Below are 23,602 nucleotides of genomic sequence, written 5' to 3'. Positions count from 1 at the left end.
GGGATAAGTATGGGAAGTTTTCCTTGGATGCTTCATCTGTCTGTCCGCCAACTTAAAATTAATAATAGCAGACTTGTGCTGCAACAAAACCAGGAAGCTCAAATAAAAATGCAGAAATAAAACATCAATAATTCCCCGTGAGCCCAAATTTGGGGATAACTTCAGGTGCTTTTTTTTTTTTTTTTTGCTCGCAATTCTCAACTGATCTGTATCCAAGAAAGGTCCGCGTTGATTTTAATGGTTACAGCCCGTCTGAATTTTCTTCAAACTTGGATGGATTATTGTCGAGTATGAAAGAATTGATTTTTTGAATACATATATGGCATATTTTGTTCTGGTCTCGGGGTCACACATGGCAGATTAACCCTTTGAGTAGAATAAACACAAAAGCTGCCAGACAGATTCCTGGCTGTAAAAGTTATGTAACCACACAAAATAGACGAGTTCAATCTTTTTCTTTTCCGTGTGGCCCTCATTCTTAGCAAAAAACTCTCTGGGCTTAATTAGCTCACCTCGTGCGAGCGTGTATGTGATTTCTAAACACGGCTGAATGAAGTGAACATGCCATAAACACGTCGGACGTATTGATTTCAATTTATGACGAGGGCGTGCGAAGGCCGCTGTAGCGTTCGATAAACAGGAACAGAGAGAACACCCAAAAAAGGCGAATGACGTTCGCTTGATTGACTCTGTAATTGAAAAATTCTAACATGGCATAAGTACCAATAAAAGCGAACTTGGAAAAGAATCTAACGTTAAGATTTAGCGGCTACGTATGCCACTTGTTGGGAAATCTCATGCGGTGTGTCGGATGCTCCCATCGCACTTTTACGATGAGAGCCTGGCGTGCCGAGCTAGAACCGTTGCGGTGAAAAAGTTATCCGCATTTTTTCCTTGTCGTGTCACCATAAGAAAATTCAATCAATTGTTTTATTATTTCAATAAAACTGACTTTCCTTGGAAGTGAGTTTTATGAAGTCTGGATCGAGAAGAAAGTCATAACCTGGAGGAAAACAGACTGGATCTCCAGACTCTATATGAAAATCCACGTTCTAAAACAGTTCATTGTTTTCTCATTTGCAAAACGCAACTAAAAAAGCTGTAATGTGCATGCCAGACCACTAGATGGCAATAGCGCACATGTATGTTTTTTTGGGGAAAACATTCTTTTTTACTAGGATACAAATGTTTGAGAAAATTGATGAGTCTCAGAGGTCAACCAAAAGGTTATTGATCTATTTACTGTGAATCCATGTCTATCTAATGTACTGTACCTAATTTTGTTTGGGTATCATTTCAAATTAAATAGTGATATTCAATCAACTGATATTCAATCTGTGAAACTGGTTTCCGAAACTGGATTCTCCTTGTGGGAATTAGCCAAAGTAAAAGCCCTGGGATTCACCCAGATGGACTGGTTTGGTTAAATAGAGTGGTGAGGCCACATCCGGTAAATCTTCACCTTGCAGGAAGGTGTCATCACCTCACGATCGCAGACCTTCTGGAACAAGAACACTTTGGGCACAAGACGTCTCCTAACTGTTTTCCACCAGTGCGGGAAAGGACACAAGCGAGGAAAACAGATGCCGGGACAAAAGAGGGGAGAGAGAGAGAGAGAGAGACGGAACGCAGAGGGGAGGAGAGCGCTTGTTTTCCCTCCCCTCGCTTCCCTTCTGTTTTGAGACCTGCCTTAAGTTAAAAGAAATCAAACCAGCGCAGAAGAGCAAGCATGAACGACATCAAGTTGGCCCTGCTGGGAAGTCCGGGGGCTGGAAAATCAGGTACGCTTCTGTCCTAAGGAGGTTTTCATTTGCTTATATGAAAATGAATTGAAATATGCCTCTTTATAAACTAAAAGATGGAAATGTATTGTATGCGGATTACTTCTATTTTGTCATAATGTCTGGTATTTCTTATTTTTATTTATTTTAAATTCCATATTTATTTTATACTAATTAAATCTAGTTTTATCCATTTATTTTACGATCTGCTCTTTTTTCTTATAGTGTAATATTTATTTAATATGTATGCAGATTGCTTTTATTTTGTCATAATTTCTGGTATTTCTTATTTTCATTTATTTTAAATTCCGTATTTATTTTATACTAATTAAATCTAGTTTTATCCATTTATTTTACGATCTGCTCTTTTTTCTTGTAGTGTAATATTTATTTGATATGTACCACTTTTGCATTTGTTTTTTTTGTCATTTTATATTTTATTTACTTCTTGGATGTTGGCTACTTTTATACTATGTTACAGGTGTAAACTAAAATAATGGTTGAGCAACACGAGAGGGTCAAAATTTTTAGTATGTTGTAAAACGACAACCATAATGAAAGGGATTATCAAATGAACAGCTCATTAGATGGTGCAGGTGTGCCTCAAGTTGTGTCCACAGAGGAGGTCGGACATAGCTCAGCACTTGAGCTACTAATTGAAAGCGATGCTCTGCAAAGCTGCAAAGTTGGCCCACAAGCAACAAAAAAAGCCGACAGGCCTTCCAGTCGCCTCTTTCATGTTCTTTTACTTCACTTTGTCCAGCTGTCCTCGTGCGCTTCCTGACCAGACGTTTCATCGGAGAATATGCCTCCGACACCAGTGAGTTGACAAAAGGTTGACGAATAAAGCAAAGAAGCCGAACTTGTTTTAAAAAATGCCATATTGATATTTTGCCGTTTTTGTGTCACTGCAGATTCTCTCTATCGAAAAAGGTTGTCCATCGACGGTAGGCAGCTGAATCTGGAGGTGTTTGATCCCTGCTCGCAGGTATGTTAACCTAGCATCTCCATTTTTATGCTAGCATAATTTAGCATCTGTTTTTGCCTTACTTTATTGTGTCACCATAACCTGTCTGCTTTTGTCGCCATAATTACTTTTTGCTGTGCCACTTAGCTTAGGATACTTGTTTGATACTTTTTGCTCCGTATGCTATGTTAGCATACTAGCGTATCTTTGTTTTGCCTGATTTCCTGGTGTCACCTCAAAGGCAAACCACACATCCATCTGCTTCTGTCGTCATCATAGTGGTGGTTGACCTTTTGCTCTGCCATCTGTGTGCTATGTTAGCTTAGCATCCCTTTTTTGTACTCTATATTCCATATGCAATGTTAGCTTAGCCTCTTTTTCCGCCTAATTTCCCGTTGTCACTTCAAAGGCTTACAGCGCATCCGTCTGCCCAGAACGGACTTAGCAACAATAACAAATTCATTTTCCAATGTAAACAGGAAATGAAACTCCACCACTTGATTTTTTACGAGTTAGAAGCCAAACCTCAACCAGTACATATTTCTTGAAATTGAGTACAAACCCTGCCAAGAAGTTTTCCAATGAGAAGATTGAACATATTGTAAAATGCTTCCAGCCTGAATGGAAATCCATATTTGCGACGTTTCACATAAGCAGACCTTATACACCCAAAATTTCATCAAGTACGGAATCCGAAACGATCCACGCGAGTATCCTAAGGCCATGTGCCTCTTTGAAGACAGGAGACACATAACTCAAACACAAAAAAAAATACATTTTACTGGAGTGGCCTCAGGATCTGGGAACATTGTCCCATCCTTTGGAGCACAAAGACACCGTGAAGTCAGTAAAGTTGGAGGAATTTTACAGTTTGGTTGGTTCAAGGACAGAACCTTCTTGAATATCACCCTGAAGGTTGAAGGGAAAACAACTCCAGGACTGTTTTTGAGGATCAGATGAACATTATGTTTAATGTTAAACACTTTCCCATGGGCTTAGCTATTATCTTCTTTATGTTGCCTGTTGTTAGCGCTCAGAGGCTAGGTGCATACTGGAGGAACCGGTGGCGTGGGCAGACGGTTTTGTGGTGGTCTACAACATCAGCGACCGCAATTCCTTCCTCGATGCCAAGAACATCCTGCGGCAGATTCGTGAGACGCGCCAGCAAGACCAATGCAAAGGGTCAGAATGCTTCTCCCCTACTCTGATATCCAAAACTAATTTAATTCTTCTTCCATCTAGATGGTTGAAGCCTTCAAACTTCACATGTGACATTCAAACCTAAAAGATTTTTGTTTAGACATTTGGCGAAAAAAAATTCAGGTTTCCTGCCGCAAGGTTTGAAGACCACAACAGTGGGTGCTGAAAAGCTTTAAAGAACATTAAGGAATAAGCACCGTCCTAGTTCCTTTGAAGCTGTGCACAGATCCTTATGCCAGGATAGATGGTTGGAATGCCAATGCTCTTCTTCCAGGCTTGATGTGCTGATTTTCTTGTGGAACAAATCTCAAAGCTCTAAAGATGGTGACTTGGGGTGTAGTTGGAATATTCAGAAACAATTTAAATCTCCTGACCCACTCTGGACATCGAATCTAGGACATAGCTATCATAGAAGGGGATGTAGCTCAGTGGTAGAGCGCATGCTTTGCATGTATGAGGTCCTGGGTTCAATCCCCAGCATCTCCATTTTCTGTGAAAATTGTAATTCCACACATCACCGGAACCATTTCTTTTTCAGACAGCCACTAGGTGTCCCTGTGTGTCTACTGGGCAACAAGCAGGACCTGTGCCATGCTCGACAGGTACGCGAGGACGAAGGCCGCTGCCTGGCGCAAGAGAACCGCTGCCACTTCCAGGAAGTGTCAGCGGCCGAGAGCTACCAGGACATCTCCGGCCTCTTCACCCAGCTCATCAGGCAGGTGATGGAGCACCTGAAGTACCGCGCCGACCGCCGTCGCTACAGCGGATCCAAATCCATGGCTAAGCTCATCAACAATGTGTTTGGAAAGAGGAGGAAGTCGGTGTAACTAAGGGATCACCAACATGTGTAGAGTTTCCAAATTAAATGGCATGACATTTTAAATTGTTTTGCCATGTAAATAAGAACAAGGGCCAGTATCGAGAAGGGATTGAAGTCCCTGAGAAGGCAGACGAGTGAACAAATCTCGTGACCAGTCCAGGTTTGACTCTCGTTTGTTGAAAGACACCAGGAAAAGTCTTCAGATAATCGTTTCAACTATTGGTTGGACGGATTATTCCGACTAAGTATACATTCTCAAAAAGCACCAACATATTTCACTTTACCATTGATAGTACACGTATTTACCTATTTAGCCTGTCCCCATCTGATCACTGACTTAGAGTGTATATCGTATTCTACAGGAAGGGGATGTAGCTCAGTGGTAGAGCGCATGCTTCGCATGTATGAGGTCCTGGGTTCAATCCCCAGCATCTCCAGTTTTTATATCGTTAAACGGTATAATTGAAAATGGCTTTACCCTAGTGGAGGTAAATCCATACAGGGTCACGTTCCTGAAAGAGGGGATGTAGCTCAGTGGTAGAGCGCCTGCTTTGCATGTATGAGGTCCTGGGTTCGATCCCCAGCATCTCCAAATCTTATACCCTAGTGGTCGTAGTTATCAGTTGATCTTAATGTTAAGTATTCATCTTAAAACTGGCCCAGATTCACAAACGTGTATGTCATGTTGATAATAATTAAATTTCAGTAATAATCTGCCTTTTGTTGTTGTTTTTTAACACCAGGAAATAATTCCTGACACCCCAACATTTGAAGATTCTAAAGGTACCCTGACGTCTGATATTCAAAATAAGATACAGACTCCAGGAAATAGTCTAAGGTTTGAGGAATAAGGTAAAAATTAATATATATTGAGTCTAAGAAGGGGAAAAAAAGTATGAACATCGGTCGTCAATCAGGTGGCCGGTGGTTATGCTAATGCTAATGCTAATACTAAATTCACAGTTTAACAGCTGTAAACAAGCAAATACTGTACACTTACCGAATAAGCCAACTTCCTCGGTGACTATTCTTCAAGCTTGCTCATTTTTGGCTTTTTTGAATTGTGCAGCCCACAGACAACAATGATTATTGGGTCCTACATTGTTTCTCCAGCATACCTGCAAAGTATGGCAAGTGTAAGTAGATTATCGATCACATCATGAGATCAATAGATCTATTCGCATTTGTCTAATAGACCTTATCACACATATATCCGAAAGTCAAAAAGATAAAACAAACATGTCATTTGACCAAGGCAAGATAAGTGGCTGACTTTAAACTTCTTCACAATAGTTTGCCAAGTCTAATTTAAAAAGAAGATGTTGCTTCGAAGGGAGAGGGAACACGAGTCGTAATTCACATTTTAAAAGGTCAGCTGGAGCAAAAATAGACAAGGTGGAAAATTAGACATACTATCATTGCAGTCATTAATTGAATGGCTTTTGTGTTGCTTGGATTAAGAGCAGAGATGTGCCCTTTTGAATAAATTGGTGCCATCTACTAGCTAGCCATTATTTTGAGCTAAATTACTTTTTACAGCATGTAAAATTAAAAAGAAAATGGAGCAACAGTTTAAACAGTTTTATGTTTGTAATTATTAAAACCAGGGTGGTAGTGCAAGAGCAAAAGTTGTAGTGTTGTCTATATAATAAGTACTTTTTATATGCAAACACATTTGAACGTGCTACACAAGTTGTAAGATACCAGTCAGGCCACAAGAGGGCGGCAAAGATTTTTAAGCAGCTTTTGGCTCCACGACTTGATTCAAACTTGATGAATAAAGAGATTAATAACACGACTAGAAAGAGACGAACAATCTGTCTTGAGTGAAATGGATTTTGTGGTAGTGTAACATTACACTCATGGGTAAGTGACGTCACGGTCATGGAGGTTAGCTTAAAAGTTGCTTTGACACTTTGTTACGGCCTCTAAGCAGAATTGAAAAGTGTCGGACAGCACACCAGGTATTTGTCATTTATAAATCTTTCACAATTAAATTAATAATCAATGAAATAGATATTGTTAGAAAATAATTTTAAAAAAGATACTAAATGTCAAAACAACATGCCATACATTTTCTTTTCTACCCTGAAAAGAAATCCTTTATAAAGTCTCTGGGGGGGAAAAAAAAACAAAGATCCGCCCACATGCCGTTTGATTGACATGTAATTTCAGAGACGGCCTGCTGCACAAACCAAGATGTGATTAAAAACACAACACACACACATTTAATGCTAAGCTATCACCTCTTTTCCCCCTATTTTCGCCATAATACTATGCTGGTGTTTGTAATTTAAGTCCCTTCATGTTTCTTCCCCTTCAGCGTGATGTTTTTCCTCCAGACAAGATGGAGACGGCGCCTCCAAGCGTGGCCTTGAAGCTTCAGGTCAGTGCTCTTATTTGGCCCCCGTGAGGAGGAAGAATTGCTTTTGGCTTCGCTGAGGACAAGCCCGCCGACCACGGGGGGATTGGATGGTTGGCGGGACGCAGCGCCAACCAATCAGGAGGGCCATCGATCAGTTCCCCTTAATCTCACAGCTGGTGAGCACATCCTCCGCCGCGCCAATCTCACAACTCTGCAGCCTCCGACAGTAAATTGGATAACTTCCAAAAGACGGTAATCTCCATCGAAATGGATGCGGCTAAATCAAGATTGTTGCCGTGTCTCTTCTTTATCCAGTCCAAAATATTGGTTTTTGGAGAAAATTTAGATCTTGATGCCCGGTAGACAATCGTCTCAAGAAACCGTGACAGACAAGACAAACAAAAAATCTGCCATTGGAGATTTTGTTGGCTTGTCACAAAATTCCAAGCATGAAAACGTTTGAATTTTCATTATTTCATGTGGATGAAAAATGGCGGCAACATTTGATGACTCATCATTTCTTCAATTGCACATGGCATAATTTTAGGAAAATTCAGCCAGTTTCACTTTGCACCATGAAATTTGGGAGGCAAGTAGCCCCACAAAAACACTTTGTTTTTTTGAAGCTGCTCTTTTAGAATAATTTGAGTCTTTCAAAACCCCCAATTTTTTTTTTTTACATTGTTTCAAAATTCGAAACAATACAGTATACTGGAAAAATGGATGCTAATACAGTTTATAGTTTTTGTTGGCCAAGCATGGCAGCCAAATTTGATAATTCAGAGCATTTCTTTTCACTTTCTGTAGGAAGAATGTGTTCCAGAAATTTGAGAATAAAGCGGGGCGCCGCTAAAACGACATTGATTGATAGTGTGACAAAAACAGCGGTGTAGTATTCGCACGCACGCGCACGACGGGCAGCTGCTTTGAGGTGAGCTCACCAAACATCGTCTATATTTGTCTCTGCCCTTTGTTTTCCCCTCACACAGGGGACACGAGCAGATGGCCAAAAAGCTTTTTTCTATTTCCACTGGCTGCTAATTAGCGCGCTAACCTCGGATCACCTTTAATGTCAGCCACAGACAGCTCTTAGCGCAATTAGCCTAATGGCGCCCCTGCGTCTCCGAAAAGGCCGCCATGTTAAGCCATGTTATGGTACTGAGGTAGATTCCAGGTAGTGTCTATATTCTACTTGACTATTTATTTTTTTAACTTCTACACACATACAACAATACAGTCCACACAAATATGATACTAATGCAAAACAATCTAAAATATTTTTTTTTCGGTACAGTGCTTAAGTGCTCTTGCCAACTCAGCGTTCAGGCTTGCGTTCAAAATAATGACGCGCCAACCATTTGTCATGGCCGTGGTGATTACCAGGAGAAACTATTTAATTAGGCGCATTAATAATGGAGTTAATTAGCTCCCGTGTGGGCCGCAAACGATGATGAGAGGGGGAAAAAGCGGAGCTCGGCTTGCACCTCATCAGCTGATTAATTAGCGCGCCGATGCTTGAGCGCCTTGACGGCCTACATGCGATCAGATGAGAGGCCGCATAATGAGAGTACAGTGGGTCGATGGTGCTGGTTAATTAGTGCGACCTGATCCGGGGGCCATGTTGTTTACGCCGTGGCGTCTAATGAGCTCGGCCGAGAGGCTGCGTGGCATTCGTCTGACGTGAAAATCATTGTCATGTTCCGATAATCTATCTGCAAGGGCTAATAATGCGCTCAATGGTAATGATAAGTAATGACCTCAGCCCACTTTGTCCTATTTAGAGTCTTGACTCATGAATAAAACGATCCAAAGTACGTCTGCGAGTCCCAAGGCTGTTAGGGAATCTAAGTTGCTTTATTTAATAAGGTCATGCCGATCTGATGTGAAGGGCTGCAGTGTCGCAGCACATCCAGCAGATGGCGTTGTGTTGCAAAAGGTCTGTACGGTATTCACGAAGCCCCAAATTTGTGACGGCTATTACACCGATCGTTAATCTCGCACCCCCGGGTGGTACGTGTCACACACTTCCGACTCCACCAGTGATTTTTTTTTTTTTTTTTTTGGGCGTAATGCTAAATATGTGCCTCTAGTAGGCCAATAGTTGATCATCTTTGGAGTGCGACGTTGATGCCAGAGCGCCCCGGAGATAATTGCTGTCCTTGGAGTTGAATAAGCTCATTCTAAAGCACCTCAGGCCGCGGCAGTCCTGGTGTGTGACTGCGTATTGAATAATTGATTCAGGGAGGGGGTGGCGGGGGTTACTATCAGAGCTGGGCATAATGACTTCATATAATTAGAGTGAGAGAGCGAGAGAAGGGGAGAGAGAGAGAGGTAAAGTTCTAGAGGGGGTGGAGGATGGATGCATTGCACAAAGCGGCAACCTCCGCACATGAAGTAGGAATGCTTGAGCACTGACATCAGCTCAGATAAGACGCAACATTTGGAGGAGGAGGAGGCTGGAGGGGAGCTGGAGGGGAACTGGTGGTCTGTCCCGTAGAAAAAACAAACGGCGTGTGCCGCTTTGCCTCAGACTAAAGCTACTTTCACGCTTGACAAACTTTTTTTTTTTTTTGGAGGATCGATTGTTTTCCGGGACACAAGAGTGGAGACGGTGCGGTGCTTGGAGAGAAGGATGTTGCTGGACAAGGAGGACAGTGAGTGATTATTTCTTTGTGCTCATTTTGTGAAAGTCGAGTGCGGTCGCCACTGTATTAGTTGCAGGGAAGTTGAGTCTATTCATGAATGAATAAATGAATACCTTAGACATCTTTGCGTGAGTTATGTCTGTAATATTTCTCCCTGTAATGTCTGGAAGACAAAAGTCTGTCTTCGCTAATAACGACCCCAGAAATAACAATGTTAAAAATTCCAATAAAACTTTATATTTATTTTAAATCAGCAATGAAATCTATTATTAGAGTTGCCTCATGGAAATGTATTTCCACGAAATTCAAAACAGTGTCACAAGTCACGATGTCTTGCAAGACCTTTGCAAATCTGGCGAGGAGGAGTCGGTTTCGAAAAGGATTTCTTTGGCTTTTTTGTGATGCTAATCACCGAAGCACAAATGAAATGTATTGAAACTTGGGAAATCCTGACCTGCCATTAAGGTACAAAGTGGACGAGAGCCATTCTGTGTCAACCAATCAATGAAGAGCAACGTGTCTAGCTCCACCTAAAACAATCTGCTCGCTGGAGCAAAACTTTCCCTGCAGTGAACCCAAGTCTCTCGTCTCTCCTGTTGCCTAGGTGTGTCCCTGGTGTCCCTCCAGTCCAGAGAGAAGGCTCGAGGCTGTGCTGGCTGCAACGGGAGAATCAGGGACCGCTTCATGCTCCAGGCGCTGGACTGCTATTGGCACGAAGACTGTCTGAAGTGCGCCTGCTGCGACTGCCGCCTGGGCCGAGTGGGCTCCACCCTCTACACTCGAGCCAACCTCATCCTCTGTCGCCGGGACTACCTTAGGTACCATGTCCAGGCAATGGACTGGGGGGGTCTAGGGTATCCCTAACCAACGGACGATTTAGCAGTCCTAAATGAAACCAACAAGCACGTTTTGAAAATGGATTAAGAAAACCCCAATGCTAGCATCCAGATTCGAATACTTTATGATGAAGATGAACCAAGTATCAGCAGACTGTTCTGCCCAAAACAACATAATAAATGTCCTTGTTTCAGAACCTACAAAATAGTTCTCAAATCCCCAGCACGTCCCAAGACCACCAACACCTTCCTTTGAGAGGCATAAAACCATCGCTAATCATCATAGCAAGTGTAGCGCTATCTATTATGATACGGTGGTTGTTTCCCGGACGACTCCGCTGAGACTTCTTTGGGGAAATAACGAGCTCAGCGGTCAGCTGCACACCTCCTGATTCGCCGAGCTCATGTGCTGTCGGGCCTGGCGCGCACTCCATCTGGATTTGCTGGCCGCTAAGTCGCTCATTAGCCGCACGCCGCACTTAGCCCAGCAAAAAGCCCCTTTTGACGGTTAAATTGGCTCCGTCGCCTCCTGCTTTTCTCGTCATGGGCCCAGCCCGGAGCCCTTTGAAGAGCGGGATTAGAACCATGTGATTTCTTTTAATTGGGCCATTAGCGGAGAATTAGCATTGAGCCGCGTAGCCTCGTTAAAAAGGGGGCAGAGGGAACAGAACCCACCAGGTGCCTGATGCTCGTTAGATGAGAACACGGCAGTCGGCGCCGCTCCTTTTTTTTGTTCCCCAGAATGGACGCTCACTCGTTCGTTCGCTTGTTGACCTTCTGCCGCTTGCTGGGACTCATCAAAATGGAGGATTATCATCACATGTGGGGTTCATATGTGTTTATCTTCATGTGTAAAAGCAGCAGCGGTGACGCCACTAATGAGTCACCACAATAGAATTTGAAACTGTACTATTTGATAATGATGACCTATTTCTGTCCTCCATGGCAATTCAAAGTTTGTTAGATAAACAAGTTATGGTCTAGAGTTTAATAGGTCCACATTAAAAAGGGATTTTTTTTTTCTTGATGAGGAAGAATAGTATGACAGATGGCCAGTACAGGCCTGGTATTGAGTATGTGACTAACTTCAAGGTGTTTTTCCTGTTCAGGCTCTTTGGCGTGACGGGGAAATGCGCCGCCTGCACTAAGCTGATCCCCGCCTTCGAAATGGTGATGAGGGCGCGCGACAATGTTTACCACTTGGATTGCTTCGCCTGCCAGCTCTGCCACCAGAGGTAACATTAGCATGCTGGTTAGCCATTAGCGTGGCAAAGCACAGTTATGGGAATTCTAATTGGGATCTGGGTCTTGTATGTCATTTATGATTAATCCACTGATTAGCATTGCTATGCTAGCATAGATGTGGACTGGTGCTCGGAGATAGTATCATTCTGTATTTTGCTGAGATTGAGTACATTTTAATCATGTACAACTCATCTATTTTTCAGCTAAATAAAATTGCTATCGCTAATAGAGAGGTTTCAAAAGTTGTCAACGCTGACTGTGCCGTGTAATATGTGAGCATCAGCAAGGACACAGCTTCTGGAGTTGAACAGAAGCTGGTTGCAATAAACTTGACTTCATCAATAAATGCCCATATGCAGGTTTTGTGTGGGCGACCGCTTCTTCCTGAAGAACAACATGATCCTGTGCCAACTGGACTACGAGGGCACGCATCTTAATGGAGAGGCAGAGAGATTGTCGCAGTAACAGGTAACTAAAACGTTCTATTCCATCATGCTCTGAACTGGTCACATTTCTGTTGCTTATTTCAGGTGAAGAGGATGAATGAAAAGCATTTTGGACATTCTCCAGCTCGTTTTTGAACTTTTTGGGAGTGAAACATGCCCTAAGCGATGATGATGATGATGTCAACGCATGGAGGCAAACTAAAAACAAACTAAAGGAGCAAGCACTTAAAGAATGGCTCTCGAGTTACAAGAGTCCTGCGTGGACAAGTTATCAAGTTCTCCTCTTTGTGTGTTTTTTTAAAATAAAACTTTATTTAATGTTGAACTCACACACAAGGAGCAACAAAACAAACACTGAGGACATTCAGCGTTTTCCTCTTGCCACCAAAGATGCTCTCAACTGTGTTTTTTTTTTTTTATCTCAACTCAATGAACGCCATCAGCATAGTTTAGCTAATAATAAGAATGATGTATAAAAGACTTGTGTACTAAATTAACAACTGAAAATTTCCTTAAAGCAAAATAATGGAATAATAATTCTTGAAATGTAACGTCATTAAAAAAACAACTATGGACTAAGTTGACAACTGAATCTGTTTTAAGTTTTAGATCAAATAAAGTAAAATAACTGAACAATATTGCATTCAAACTTATTTAATTTAATCTTCAAAATAATAACGTAAAATGAAGCCATAAAAATTAAAAAAGATAACTTGGATAGTATTTTGAATCTGCCATCTTTATATTTCATTATTTTTGAATTTCACCCCCCACCCCAAAAAAAAAAGAAATAAAATGATTATATTATTACTGCTGTTCTGTTCCAATTACTTTTATTATTGACCAGTGAGGGCTTTGGAAACTGAGCTGAATTGTCGTTAGGCTTCTGAGGCGGCACTTTGGCGTCACCTAGCGGCAAGATTTAGACATCGCAACAAATAGCTCACATCCGGTTGCAAAAGGAAATCCAATCGAACCAGTGACCACAACAAGAAAGGGAAAGAACCACCGCAATCCCTTCTTCACGTTCTACTTCGTGGTTGTGCTCGTCATGGCGATGTCTACCTTCCAGAAAGTGACGCTTGCCACCTGCCTCGTGCTTTGCGTGGCCCTGCTGCTTCCCAGGATGCTGTTGTCTCGCGGGAGGAAGGATGCTAGCGGTAGCGAAGGTGCGTCGCTTACGGGACTTTTTATCCCGGCTAAAATGTCGGTGTGTGTTCAAATAGCGGTCAATTTATTTTTACATTTTTAACGAAGGTTGAAAGTAGCGATGGTTCAATCTCCTTGTAGTTACACTCTCCTCCCTGAGGAGGAGGGGGGCGCCAAAGGTTTCAGGGGCACCCCTAAGCGCTTTATTGACCTACGACGTATTTGTTAAGTACATTTTTGTGTTTTTATAGGGCTCTTGTAATTTCATTTTTTTTTTTGGCTGTAAGGATATTACCGTCCTTGTCTTTTGTTGCATGTTCGTTTAAAATTAAAAGTCTCATTAACAATGTATATACAGTATTTTGAATTTGGGACTTATTTTGTCAGCATTTCATGGAAATTTAGGGAAAACAATGATTTTGCAGTCACTTATATAATAAACATTCAAGAATTATATTTTTGAAGTTAATTTGACTGTGTATAATAAATAATGGTCTTACATGTGTAGGAGGTCAGTTCCCACCTATGGTGCACCGTCACATGGTCTCAGACGGACGAGGCCAAAGGGTGGCAGCGGGTTCAGGCACCTCGTCCAGGGCCCACAAGGCAGAGAGCGGCACCGCCCGGGTCAAAGGTGCAGGAGCAGGAGGCGGGCTGGGAACGGCAGCCAAATCCAACCTAGCGGGACAAATCATTCCTGTCTATGGATTTGGGATTTTACTCTACATCCTCTACATCCTCTTCAAGGTCTCTTATTTTACTCTTTTTCCAGGCTGTGTTAGAAAGTCATCATGTGAACAGTGCTTTTTTGAATTTAAAGAAAAAAACATACATGTTATTTGAGGCGCTGATATGTTTGCATTTGTGGTCAGATCACATCCAAGGGGAGCAGTCAGCCTCCATTGAGCAGATTCTCCTCAGTACGCTCCGAGAACACCAAAAGGAAGATCAGTGAGTCATGATACCCACTAACTAGCATCTACATTATCAATCATATTATTAAACAGCTCAAACATGTCATTTCCCCTTTAGCCGACTTTGAGCTGGTTCAGCTGCAGGAAAAGCTGAGGGAGACGGAGATGGTGATGGAAAATATAGTTTCCAACGTGCACCAAAGCTCTGATAGGTGATTGTGAATAGAAAGCCAGTGCTGACACGCCAGAGATAGACAGTAAAAAATTTTGTATCTATGTTGTAGTGCCAGTAAGGGAGTGAACGTGGACCAGGAAAGTCTCCTGCAGCAGCTGACAGAAATAACTCGCGTGATGCAGGAGGGGCACCTGGTGGAGGGCGTGGCAATGCCCAACAACAACCACCAGGGACCCTGGGAAGAAGGTACAAGACTTCACCGAAGTGATTATACTTCATGTTTGTCCAAGACCACTCAAGCATATCAAAATATTAGGAACAGCTGATATGATGAATCTTACCATATGCTGTGTTGCTTCTCAGCTGAAGACAGGGATCCTCATGACTTGGGGGAGCATCCTCGCTGCTGCTGTCAGCATTCTCCCTGTGGAGCACAGACACAAGCCGGGGAAGATGACAGCAGCGACCGGGGAGAGAACCATCCCGTGAGCTTTACAAGCACACACCAAGCCGATAAGGAACCGGGTGCCGGTTCGGGAGGTGAGGAGGACCTGGACACAGAGCTGGAGGAGGTGTACCTGAGTGAGGCGCAGCAGAGGGAACGTGAGTACGAAGAGGAGATCCAGCTGGGCGTGCCTGAGGAAGAGTTGGCAGGTGTGCTGAATGAGCTCGAACTCACCTTGAAGATGACGTCGGTCATGGAGCGAGAGAAAATGGACCGCCTGGAATCGAGCGCGTTGCCCGGCGGCGGTCCCGTTAGACGGCGGAACAAAAAAACAAGCAAGGAGTCTCAGTGACTTCTCACTTGGACGATGTTTTGCTTGAGGAGAAACTTAACAGGCATGTGCCCCAAATTCTGCATGGATTTCACAACCTTGGACTTTGCTTGATAGCAAATGCAAAGTGGTGTCCAATTTTTTCTCGGAGGGCGGCGTCCAGAAAAATCCAAGGATCTCTGGGCCACTATGAAATTCTTTCACTTTTAAGGGGAGCGCTTCAAAAAACTGCACCAAGTATTCAACTTTTTTTCAAAATGCGTGCAAGCTTTCAATAAATATTCCCTATTTAAACTCCACATTTTAAGTTTCATTTTGAATTTATTAGTGGGAACGAGGATACTACAACCTAGAAGCTAATGCTAAATGTTTTTGTAATATGTGACAAATGTGCTGGGAACAAGTGACTTCAAAAAAGGGGCGTTTATTTTTGGAATACAGGGTTCATCCTACCCGTACAAAAGCTCTCACTGACCTATCCTGGCAGAATATGTAGGGGTCGACGTTTTTAGGCAGGTGGCACAACTCTAACATTATGCCTCACAAACAGGAATTGGCTCAGCGTTGGCCTCAGTGTTCCATGGGCTCCTCGGGCGCGGCAACGGCACTGGCGTCGGCGGCGTCGTCATCTGCGGGCGCAGCCACCTGACACATCAAAAACATTTATCAAACAACTAAGGCTTTCCTTACGTTACTAAAGGCTGAAAGACTAGAATATCACATGGTAACGCTAAACAATTTTTGACCTAGCAAAAACACCAAGACAAAAACCTCCATCAAAAGTTAAAACAAAACCAACGCAAAATGAAATGACTTCACAGATCTGTAGTCGATGAAATAATGTGTGCACTGGCATGAAATCAACATCACGACCTTCCTCTGCGGCCTCTCCTCCAGACCCTCCAGGAAGGGGGCCACGTCGTCATCGTCGTAGATGATAAACTCCATGTCCTTACCCACAATGCCGATGGAAACATTCTGAAAACGGATTCATAAAAATAGAAAGATTCCATGATATTAAAACGCGAGGTAAAAAAAAAAAGATAATGTGATAGAGAATCAGTAGGGGGCAGTGTGTGACGTACCTTGGTAGTGAGGTCCTGCTCAGAGGGGAGGGTCTCTCTGAGGGCTCTGAGGCCATGCTGGACCAGCTCATTCAGATTACCTGAACATTAAATACAAGTTCAAATGCTCACATGCTAACAGTTGCTATGCCAACACATAGCATGCCAGTCATGATAAAAAACAACATATATATCTGGTAAGGGGTTCATTGTACTAAGAGCCATGGTGGTAATGTGATTAGGCGGCCTCCTAAGAAGCTAATTTGCACTATTGTGTTATCTGAGGTGAAGCTCACAGTCTGCAAACTTGTCCATGCATCTCTCCAGGTAAGTGCGGGCCGACTGCGAGCGAGCGCCTATGGACATGGCCTTGCAGTCAAAGTAGTTGGCTGATGGGCACGTCTGGAAGATGTGGGGGCCCATGTCCTGATATATGCAAATAAACATTTGTGTTCAACATAAGCACGAGTCTTTGGGACAAATCATGCGAGTGGATTTACGTCATAGCCGGCGATTAGCAGTCCAACGCCGTAAGGTCTCCTTCCGTATCGCTGTGTTGGGATTTGAGTTTCTGAGCTTGTGTCAAGGCTCTTTTGTGAAACCACTCAGCAATCACAGTGAACCCCCACCATCCTACTCATTTGGGCTGCCCAGGAATTGAACGCTGAATCATAATTATCAGCCATGTATCAGAACAAATTGGTGAATATTGTATCGTAGAAACAGCCAACGTGCATTCTGGACGTGAGGATACTGCTGCCGACGAGATGGACGAGCCGCGACGTGGGCAGGGGGCGGTCAAAGACGAACCTGGAGTCCAAACACTCTTGACGCATGAAGTTACTGCAAGTAAGAAAACTAGTTAATGTGTGTGTATGATTTTGTTGTTGGTGCTTCTTGAAAGAAACATGCAACCTACCATAGCAGCCTGGCATCTGCAGTGAGTCCAGCGATGGAGATGCCGATATGGTTGTCAACGCGGAGAATCTTCTTCTGGTGGGCCGCCAGTTCTGACTGAGCTCTCTACACACGACACAAACAATCGATCGAGTCTTCTATTGAGCGTAACCGATTGCCGTTGATAACTTGTTGCCTGATGTCAACTGATAGTCACAAAGGGGGCAAGTCAAAAGAGTCATTGTACCTTTAGCGCTACAAGGACTGCCTGGGTTTTGGATTTGAGTCCTACGGTAGCAGAGCCTTGCTTCACAGCCTCCATGGCATACTCAATTTGATGAATGCGACCCTGAACATATCAGCAACATCGTGAATGACGCATTCGGAATAGCATTTTTATGTTTCTAATACACACAGAGACAAAAAGACAGCTCACCTGAGGGCTCCAGACGGTCACGTCGTTGTCATACTGATTGCGAAACTGCAAAAACAACAAAACAATACATATTGAAACCACCGGACCATAAAACATGATATACAAGGCACAGAGTCTTACATAATTGTCTTGCATTGCCATGTCCACCCCAACTAAACCAAACTGTTGCTTCCAGACGCGAGCACGAGACTGTTTTATAAGGATGATGTTAAGTTACAAGTTAAATGATTTATAATCGTAACACGAGATGCACCAAGGTACCGACATAAGTACCTTGCGGTTTTGACTCACCTCATTTTCAAAATAGTGAAAACAAAATTGCGCTTTTCTCTATTTTACGCGGCCCTAGGAGGAAAAAAAATGATACCAGCCCAAGAGTAAAACAAAATGTTTCCATTTTTCAACGGTTTGTTGCAAATTTAGATGATTAAAATCAAAACCGAAAGGACGCCTCAATGCTAACCTTTTACCCCCTACCCGCTAAAACAAATCATCTTGTCAAACAAAGCCCAGTACAGCACAGTCTCTATGGACTCAAATATGTTTTTATGCAGTCTTTGTCAAAAAATAAAATTTTCATTGAGCGTGTGGAGGTTTTGGCGAAGCTAACGTTAGCGCCAGCCGGCCAAGCTGTTTTGCTTACTCACAGTGGACCCAAAGTTGGCTAGCTGGCTAGCTAACGTTACCTACTAGCAAGTAAGCGATTCTAAGCTCATTTTAGGATAATCTACAAGTTAAAGCGACCCAATGACTTATTAAATGTGTACACGTTGTCTGTGTCATTTTGCCGGGCGACATTTAATTCCCACTGACCATATTTGCGTCGGTTTAGCTTCGCCTGTCTACTTCTCCGCCGGATCCTTCTTCGCTCGATTGGTTTTCCTGACCACAGTGACGTCAAAGGGGAAACCAGTCGAGCTCCGATCTAAAATGACGACACAGCATTTTTGCTTTTTTAAAAATTATACGAAAGGAACCTTAGACAATTCAAATTATTTTTTTTTACTATTTTGAATAAAAAATGCGTTTAATCTTTTCACACTTTTCACACACCATTGAAGTAGTAACGCGTCAAATCAGCGCTAGGCGGCAGCACTAAACCAGAAGAAGACGGCACTTAGGGAAACTATTGAACAATGTAAAAAAACAATCCTGGCTGTCCACGCCGCTGGGTTGAAAGTCTTTTACAGAATTCAAATTATCTTACACAATAACATATTTTATGTTGGTGCTAGAGATCAACCAACAATTGTGACATTTAACTTTCTCAAACTTTTTTTCAGAAGTTACCACTGTAAATGAGCCATATATAATGATATGATACCACTTAAATTTGGAAACATATAACTGTGCAATCAATACTGTCTTTCTACATTTTAATAATTCACACGAGTTATTTCTGTGTCACAGGACTCCCAGTCAATACTTTGAATCAGCCCTCCAAAAGATGACCTTTAAACTGGATGAGACCTACAAGTACAAAAAAGTATTTTTTTAATATTGTTTTGTTTTCTCCTACATTATTACTTTCAACAGTTTACAATTAAATGTTTTTTTTTTATAAATAGCAAATACAAAAAAAATTAAAGATCTAAACTGCATAAATCTCTTCATCATATAATTATTGATTTAATTTATTATCTTATTTATTATATGGATTAAGTGGTATCAAATTATAGATTTGAGTAGAATTGAGGCTAAAATTAAAGGGCTGGGGGGTCACTCAAATTCCCTAGTATGGTTGGTTTTGGGAGGGTGTGAGTTGAGATTTTTGGCAGAGAGAAAGTTCTTTGCTGACGAGCCCTCCCCTGTGCCAACAAGATGGCGTCTACGGGAGGCCATTACATCAGCGCGCCAGCCTCCTTCCTTTCCCCCTTTTGTGATTGAGATTGTAGGCGCTGTGCTGAGATCAGCATGTTTCATCCTGGGGGCCCTCATTTAAATCTGCCAAAGCAGACCCCCACCTTTTCTTTTAATTTTTAAAATGGAGAGCAGCCTGAGTCACGGTGTGCACTGCCAGCCACGCCGTGCGTCTCAGCTGGCACTCGCTGCTCGGAAGCGAACCAGTAGGTGGGTGGGGGCACACCAGACTCCACTCCGCTCTCCCCGTTTCGTGGGACCATTCATGAAATCATCTGTTCCTGACTTTTTTGGTCTCATTTTTTTTCCCAAATATAGCTTTAAGTATCATCTAACTCGGCTCAACTCAAATCAATAAAAACAACTTTTTGATCCATTTAGCTCTCTTTGTCCACCTGTCTACCCTTCTATGTTTTTAATGTCATCTTATGAAGTGGTTTTTAATGTATTTTGCAAAATAAATAATCTTCTATTCATTGCAAAAATGCCACATCAGCATTTTGGTCTAACAGGATCTTAAAGAGCTTCCAGAAGATCAATTCTACGAATGTTTGGTTTTTGCTTTAATGTTTTTGTCAAAGGAAATGGGGTGAAAAATCAAAAAATAGATAAGCAGTTATTACAAAACTCATTTAAAAATGCACCACTCGCTAAAACGTGAAAGACAAAGTGGTACAGACCGGACAAAATAAAAAAATAAAACAGTTGATGCTGCTTTTGTTTATTGCTATTCATCTGCTTTTTTACTGCTTTTCACTCAGCACATTCCTCCAATTACATTTGTTGGTGGTGCTGCTGCACTTTTTACAAGCAAATAATAAAAATGTTGCTAGCATGTAGTACAGCTCAGCTCCGTGATTACACTAATTAATAGTGACCACAAGCGCAGTGGGCGGGACCGGACACTCCTCTCTGAGTCACAGCCTGGTTGCTGATGAGTTTTCTTTTTTTTTTTTTTCAGTGGCTGCGGTTGTATTTCAAATCAAATTTTAGCGTTTGTCTGATAAGCGGCCAACTGCAAAGTCACGTGAGTGTACACATTGACGTCACGCACTTAAACATACTGGACATGAGCCAGATGTGCAACAAGTGAAAAACTAGCAACCGCAAAGACAAAAAAAAAAAAAAGGAAATTTTGATGACTGTAAAATCAAATCTGAACGGCCAATTTAAAGTGTATATTTACCGTATATTTTTTCAAGACGGCACAGGCAATAAATATGCCTTGTAATTTGACGCACTACTGAGAAGAGTGTTAACAACCCAAGAAAACTTCAAAAAATTGCCAAGAATATATAAGAAGAAAAATTGTGAGGAAAAAAATGTCTGCCTCAAATTAAGCTAAGCCAAGTCAAACAGTAACGAGGCCATGCAAGTGGAATACCAATTTGAATGGGAAAGGGTTAAAATCATCAAAATATTCTTCTTAGTCATCAAAACTTAGTTAAATAAGGTTTCTCGATGCATATTGACATAAAGCTATGGCAAAAATTTTTTTTACCTAACACCAATGTAGCTGTTAGCTTACGCGATGGACTTTGTTAGCGTCACGGCCCGAGAAGAAAGAGCATCGGAGCGAGTGAGGACAGAAAGGTCAGACGATCAATAGTCACAAAACTAAAGTCCACAAGAAGAAGCGTGCCAGATGAGCTCACTTCATGTTTGGATTTATGGTTATTAGAGGAGAGGCCTTTAGTTGTACAAGGGAGTTTTATAATAATCGTAAACAATCTGAGTGTTACATTGCAATCAATGTCAAAACGGGAACAAAGACAGGAACTAAGATTAGTATGCAGTAAAGAACAGCAAGTAAACCTGTCACAAATTAATTCTAGTGAACGTTTGAAGAGTCTATTGGACAGCCAAAAGAAGCTCCTATCCTTATGTCAATATAGTTCCTGGCCCAAAGCAGCCACAAGATGGTGCCAAAGCACTATTTTTCTATTAGAAAGGGCTTTGGTTACTCACAGATTTTTTTGGGTGGAAAATTTCTAGTCTGTAATTGGCTGAAAAGCTGACAAATTTGTTTGCTCTGAAACGTCCAAGCCAAAGATACATTTTGACTGAGTTAGATAAGTTTGAAACTGATATTAAAGTACGCTGGAATTGATTTTACCGGGGTCTTAATCGTTTGAGATTTTCCTCCATTTGCATCAAAGCAGACAATTGCAAGCATACTGTAAGCGTAAAAATCGTCTCGGTGATCCGAGCAGAAAAAAAGAAAAGCGTCGAGCGGGAGATTTTGCCGCAGAGGAAGCGGAATGAAAGCATATTGTTGGGCGGAGGCCAGCCGTCATAAGCCCATAACGTTAAGTTTCTATAAATACTGCGGGATGCACGCCAAGTTGATCAGGCGTGATTGAAAGCCAAATGACTCCTCATGCCACCGCGGCCAAGTTTCTCTTAAGATGCTTTTGGGGAGGAGCCGCTCGCTTTCACACAGTCTGACGCACTTTCATGCGGGATCCGCTGCGTCTTGAGAGGATTTGACGAATGCTCCGTTTGTCGGAAACCTCCTCAGAATACACAATAGCCTGAAAAAGAAGCACCGAGTGTGAGAAAGTGAAGCACACAGCAGACGTGCTCACTCCGTGCTTTCTTTTTCAGTCTGTTGAGTAAAGTGAATGACCGGTCCTTTTAAAACTCAGCATCCATCAGCGTGGCAGTTTGGGAAAGGACGTCGGATGTTGTGACTCATTAAAAAATAAATGATTAAAAAGGAGAGACACGCTTCCGGCTAATCGATGGCGAGACGCTAACGGATGAAGAACAGGAACACAGAGGAGACCCTTAGAAGCTCCATTCATCATGATTACACAAGAAGGAATGAAGTGGGCCGCCATTGTGCTTGCCAAGTCAACCGCATAAAATCTTAGAAGGATCCATCGTCCATTTCATCTGCATACGAATAGACCCGCCCTGCTGGCCGGGTGGTGGAAGTGCAGTCGGGAGAGGCCCGACTTCCGCCAAGCCCCAAACGGGAATCCCAGATAATTGTAATGTGAATTTGACCAGTCCAGACTCTCTAGCTCATAGATCCAGAAAACCTTTTATAAAAAAAAAAGTCAGGAAAGTCCACCTGAAATCTGAAAAGCTCAAGAGAACACAAAAGCCCGAAGCGCAGGAGCTCCAACTGCCATTTAATCAGCTACGAGCCTCCTCGCTGGTGGCAAGCGTCTGATTAGATTTGAAGATGGAAAGACATTAGGTGGATAATGACTTAAGTGCTGGTTCTCCTTGGGAAGTGATTTATCCCAAGCGCCTCGGCTCGGGGCGACCGGGGAGGTTTCGTCGCAAGTGCGGGCAACCGTTCATAAATCACCACGTGCGCCGTGACCCCATCGACGGATGGTCGGCCTCGCTACACGTGCGACGCTTTTTTTGTACTCGTAGCTTCTTCTCCGGCGGGGTTGTTCATCACGCCGCGGCGCAAACACATTGACGTCTTCTCGTTTCTCCTGGCGCTTAAAATATTGAAAGTGCCGCCTTTAAATGTTTTTTCCCCCCCTCGCCGAGAGTCCAAGACACATTTGTTAGTCTGCTCTGTGCCGATATTTAACACAAACTAGCTTGCGCTCGTCGTGACGCGTAGGTGGCCATATCAATCCGCCTATCTATCGTGAAAGCCTAAAGAAAAATAATGGCTACTTGCTGGAAATGATCGAATCTGCTTTCGGAAAATAAATATGAACTGTTATGAAACTGTGTCAACTACGGTAAGATAAACATTGCTAATTAAAATCTTGCACTTACAAAGAATCTCAGCTGGGATTTGAAATTGTAGCCAATAACTTCCAAGACATCATTGCAGACAAACTAATTGGAGCCCTCGGTCAAAATCAATAGGGTTCCGTCCCAAAACTTTTATTTATCAATCATCTGGAAAAGATGATTGATAATTTGAAGTAGTAGGAAGTCTGAAGACAAGAGTGTGTACTGGTGCGAGTGCGTTAATCGGCACAAGCGGGGGCTGCTGCTTTCAAAGGTTACGATATTGACTCTTGTTGCAAAGTTTGCTTTTTTTCA

At 42.5% G+C, this 23,602-nt stretch overlaps 4 protein-coding genes and 3 non-coding genes across 7 annotated transcripts; 6 read left to right on the top strand and 1 right to left on the bottom strand.

Moving 5' to 3' along the window:
• The first annotated feature begins 1,446 nt into the window (after positions 1-1,446).
• On the top strand, positions 1,447-5,485 carry rerglb (RERG/RAS-like b). Its single transcript, XM_049723756.2, has 5 exons — positions 1,447-1,781; positions 2,545-2,601; positions 2,696-2,769; positions 3,779-3,930; positions 4,487-5,485. The coding sequence occupies exons 1-5, from the start codon at positions 1,730-1,732 to the stop codon at positions 4,773-4,775; spliced, it is 624 nt and encodes a 207-aa protein (XP_049579713.1). The 5' UTR covers positions 1,447-1,729; the 3' UTR covers positions 4,776-5,485.
• Positions 4,363-4,434, top strand: trnaa-ugc (transfer RNA alanine (anticodon UGC)). Its single transcript has one exon. It is a non-coding gene; the product is annotated as a tRNA-Ala (tRNA).
• On the top strand, positions 5,134-5,205 carry trnaa-cgc (transfer RNA alanine (anticodon CGC)). The gene has a single exon. It is a non-coding gene; the product is annotated as a tRNA-Ala (tRNA).
• Positions 5,289-5,360, top strand: trnaa-ugc (transfer RNA alanine (anticodon UGC)). The gene has a single exon. It is a non-coding gene; the product is annotated as a tRNA-Ala (tRNA).
• Positions 5,486-9,212: 3,727 nt separating the features above from the next.
• LOC125970955 (rhombotin-1) lies at positions 9,213-12,892 on the top strand. Its single transcript, XM_049723763.2, has 5 exons — positions 9,213-9,787; positions 10,383-10,596; positions 11,724-11,849; positions 12,219-12,327; positions 12,390-12,892. The coding sequence occupies exons 1-4, from the start codon at positions 9,766-9,768 to the stop codon at positions 12,322-12,324; spliced, it is 468 nt and encodes a 155-aa protein (XP_049579720.1). The 5' UTR covers positions 9,213-9,765; the 3' UTR covers positions 12,325-12,327; positions 12,390-12,892.
• A 353-nt stretch (positions 12,893-13,245) lies between these two features.
• ric3b (RIC3 acetylcholine receptor chaperone b) lies at positions 13,246-15,618 on the top strand. Its single transcript, XM_049723742.1, has 6 exons — positions 13,246-13,474; positions 13,963-14,201; positions 14,327-14,405; positions 14,487-14,580; positions 14,653-14,789; positions 14,907-15,618. Exons 1-6 carry the CDS (start codon positions 13,357-13,359, stop codon positions 15,338-15,340), a joined length of 1,101 nt encoding a protein of 366 aa, XP_049579699.1. The 5' UTR covers positions 13,246-13,356; the 3' UTR covers positions 15,341-15,618.
• A 109-nt stretch (positions 15,619-15,727) lies between these two features.
• On the bottom strand, positions 15,728-18,641 carry psma1 (proteasome 20S subunit alpha 1). The gene is made up of 10 exons (XM_049723753.1): positions 18,530-18,641; positions 17,717-17,761; positions 17,528-17,629; positions 17,303-17,406; positions 17,138-17,226; positions 16,884-16,954; positions 16,680-16,809; positions 16,405-16,484; positions 16,193-16,297; positions 15,728-15,964 (listed from the first exon to the last, which is right to left on the bottom strand). Exons 1-10 carry the CDS (start codon positions 18,530-18,532, stop codon positions 15,890-15,892), a joined length of 804 nt encoding a protein of 267 aa, XP_049579710.1. The 5' UTR covers positions 18,533-18,641; the 3' UTR covers positions 15,728-15,889.
• Positions 18,642-23,602: the final 4,961 nt, after the last annotated feature.

Source organism: Syngnathus scovelli, chromosome 6 (genome assembly GCF_024217435.2).
Source record: "Syngnathus scovelli strain Florida chromosome 6, RoL_Ssco_1.2, whole genome shotgun sequence".
Taxonomy (NCBI): Eukaryota; Metazoa; Chordata; class Actinopteri; order Syngnathiformes; family Syngnathidae; genus Syngnathus; species Syngnathus scovelli.
This window is presented reverse-complemented; position numbering and strand designations above follow the sequence as displayed.

Coding starts and splice junctions, on each gene's coding strand:
- rerglb (XM_049723756.2), top strand. CDS start 1,730: ATGAACGACATCAAGTTGGCCCTGCTGGGAAGTCCGGGGGCTGGAAAA. Junction 2,602..2,695: donor AGAATATGCCTCCGACACCA/GTGAGTTGACAA, acceptor GTGTCACTGCAG/ATTCTCTCTATCGAAAAAGG. Junction 3,931..4,486: donor CAGCAAGACCAATGCAAAGG/GTCAGAATGCTT, acceptor TTTCTTTTTCAG/ACAGCCACTAGGTGTCCCTG.
- LOC125970955 (XM_049723763.2), top strand. CDS start 9,766: ATGTTGCTGGACAAGGAGGACA. Junction 9,788..10,382: donor GTTGCTGGACAAGGAGGACA/GTGAGTGATTAT, acceptor CCTGTTGCCTAG/GTGTGTCCCTGGTGTCCCTC. Junction 11,850..12,218: donor TGCCAGCTCTGCCACCAGAG/GTAACATTAGCA, acceptor GCCCATATGCAG/GTTTTGTGTGGGCGACCGCT.
- ric3b (XM_049723742.1), top strand. CDS start 13,357: ATGGCGATGTCTACCTTCCAGAAAGTGACGCTTGCCACCTGCCTCGTG. Junction 14,202..14,326: donor TCCTCTACATCCTCTTCAAG/GTCTCTTATTTT, acceptor ATTTGTGGTCAG/ATCACATCCAAGGGGAGCAG. Junction 14,581..14,652: donor GTGCACCAAAGCTCTGATAG/GTGATTGTGAAT, acceptor TCTATGTTGTAG/TGCCAGTAAGGGAGTGAACG.
- psma1 (XM_049723753.1), bottom strand. Junction 17,630..17,716: donor TGACCGTCTGGAGCCCTCAG/GTGAGCTGTCTT, acceptor TGATATGTTCAG/GGTCGCATTCATCAAATTGA. Junction 16,485..16,679: donor CATGGACAAGTTTGCAGACT/GTGAGCTTCACC, acceptor TTTAATGTTCAG/GTAATCTGAATGAGCTGGTC.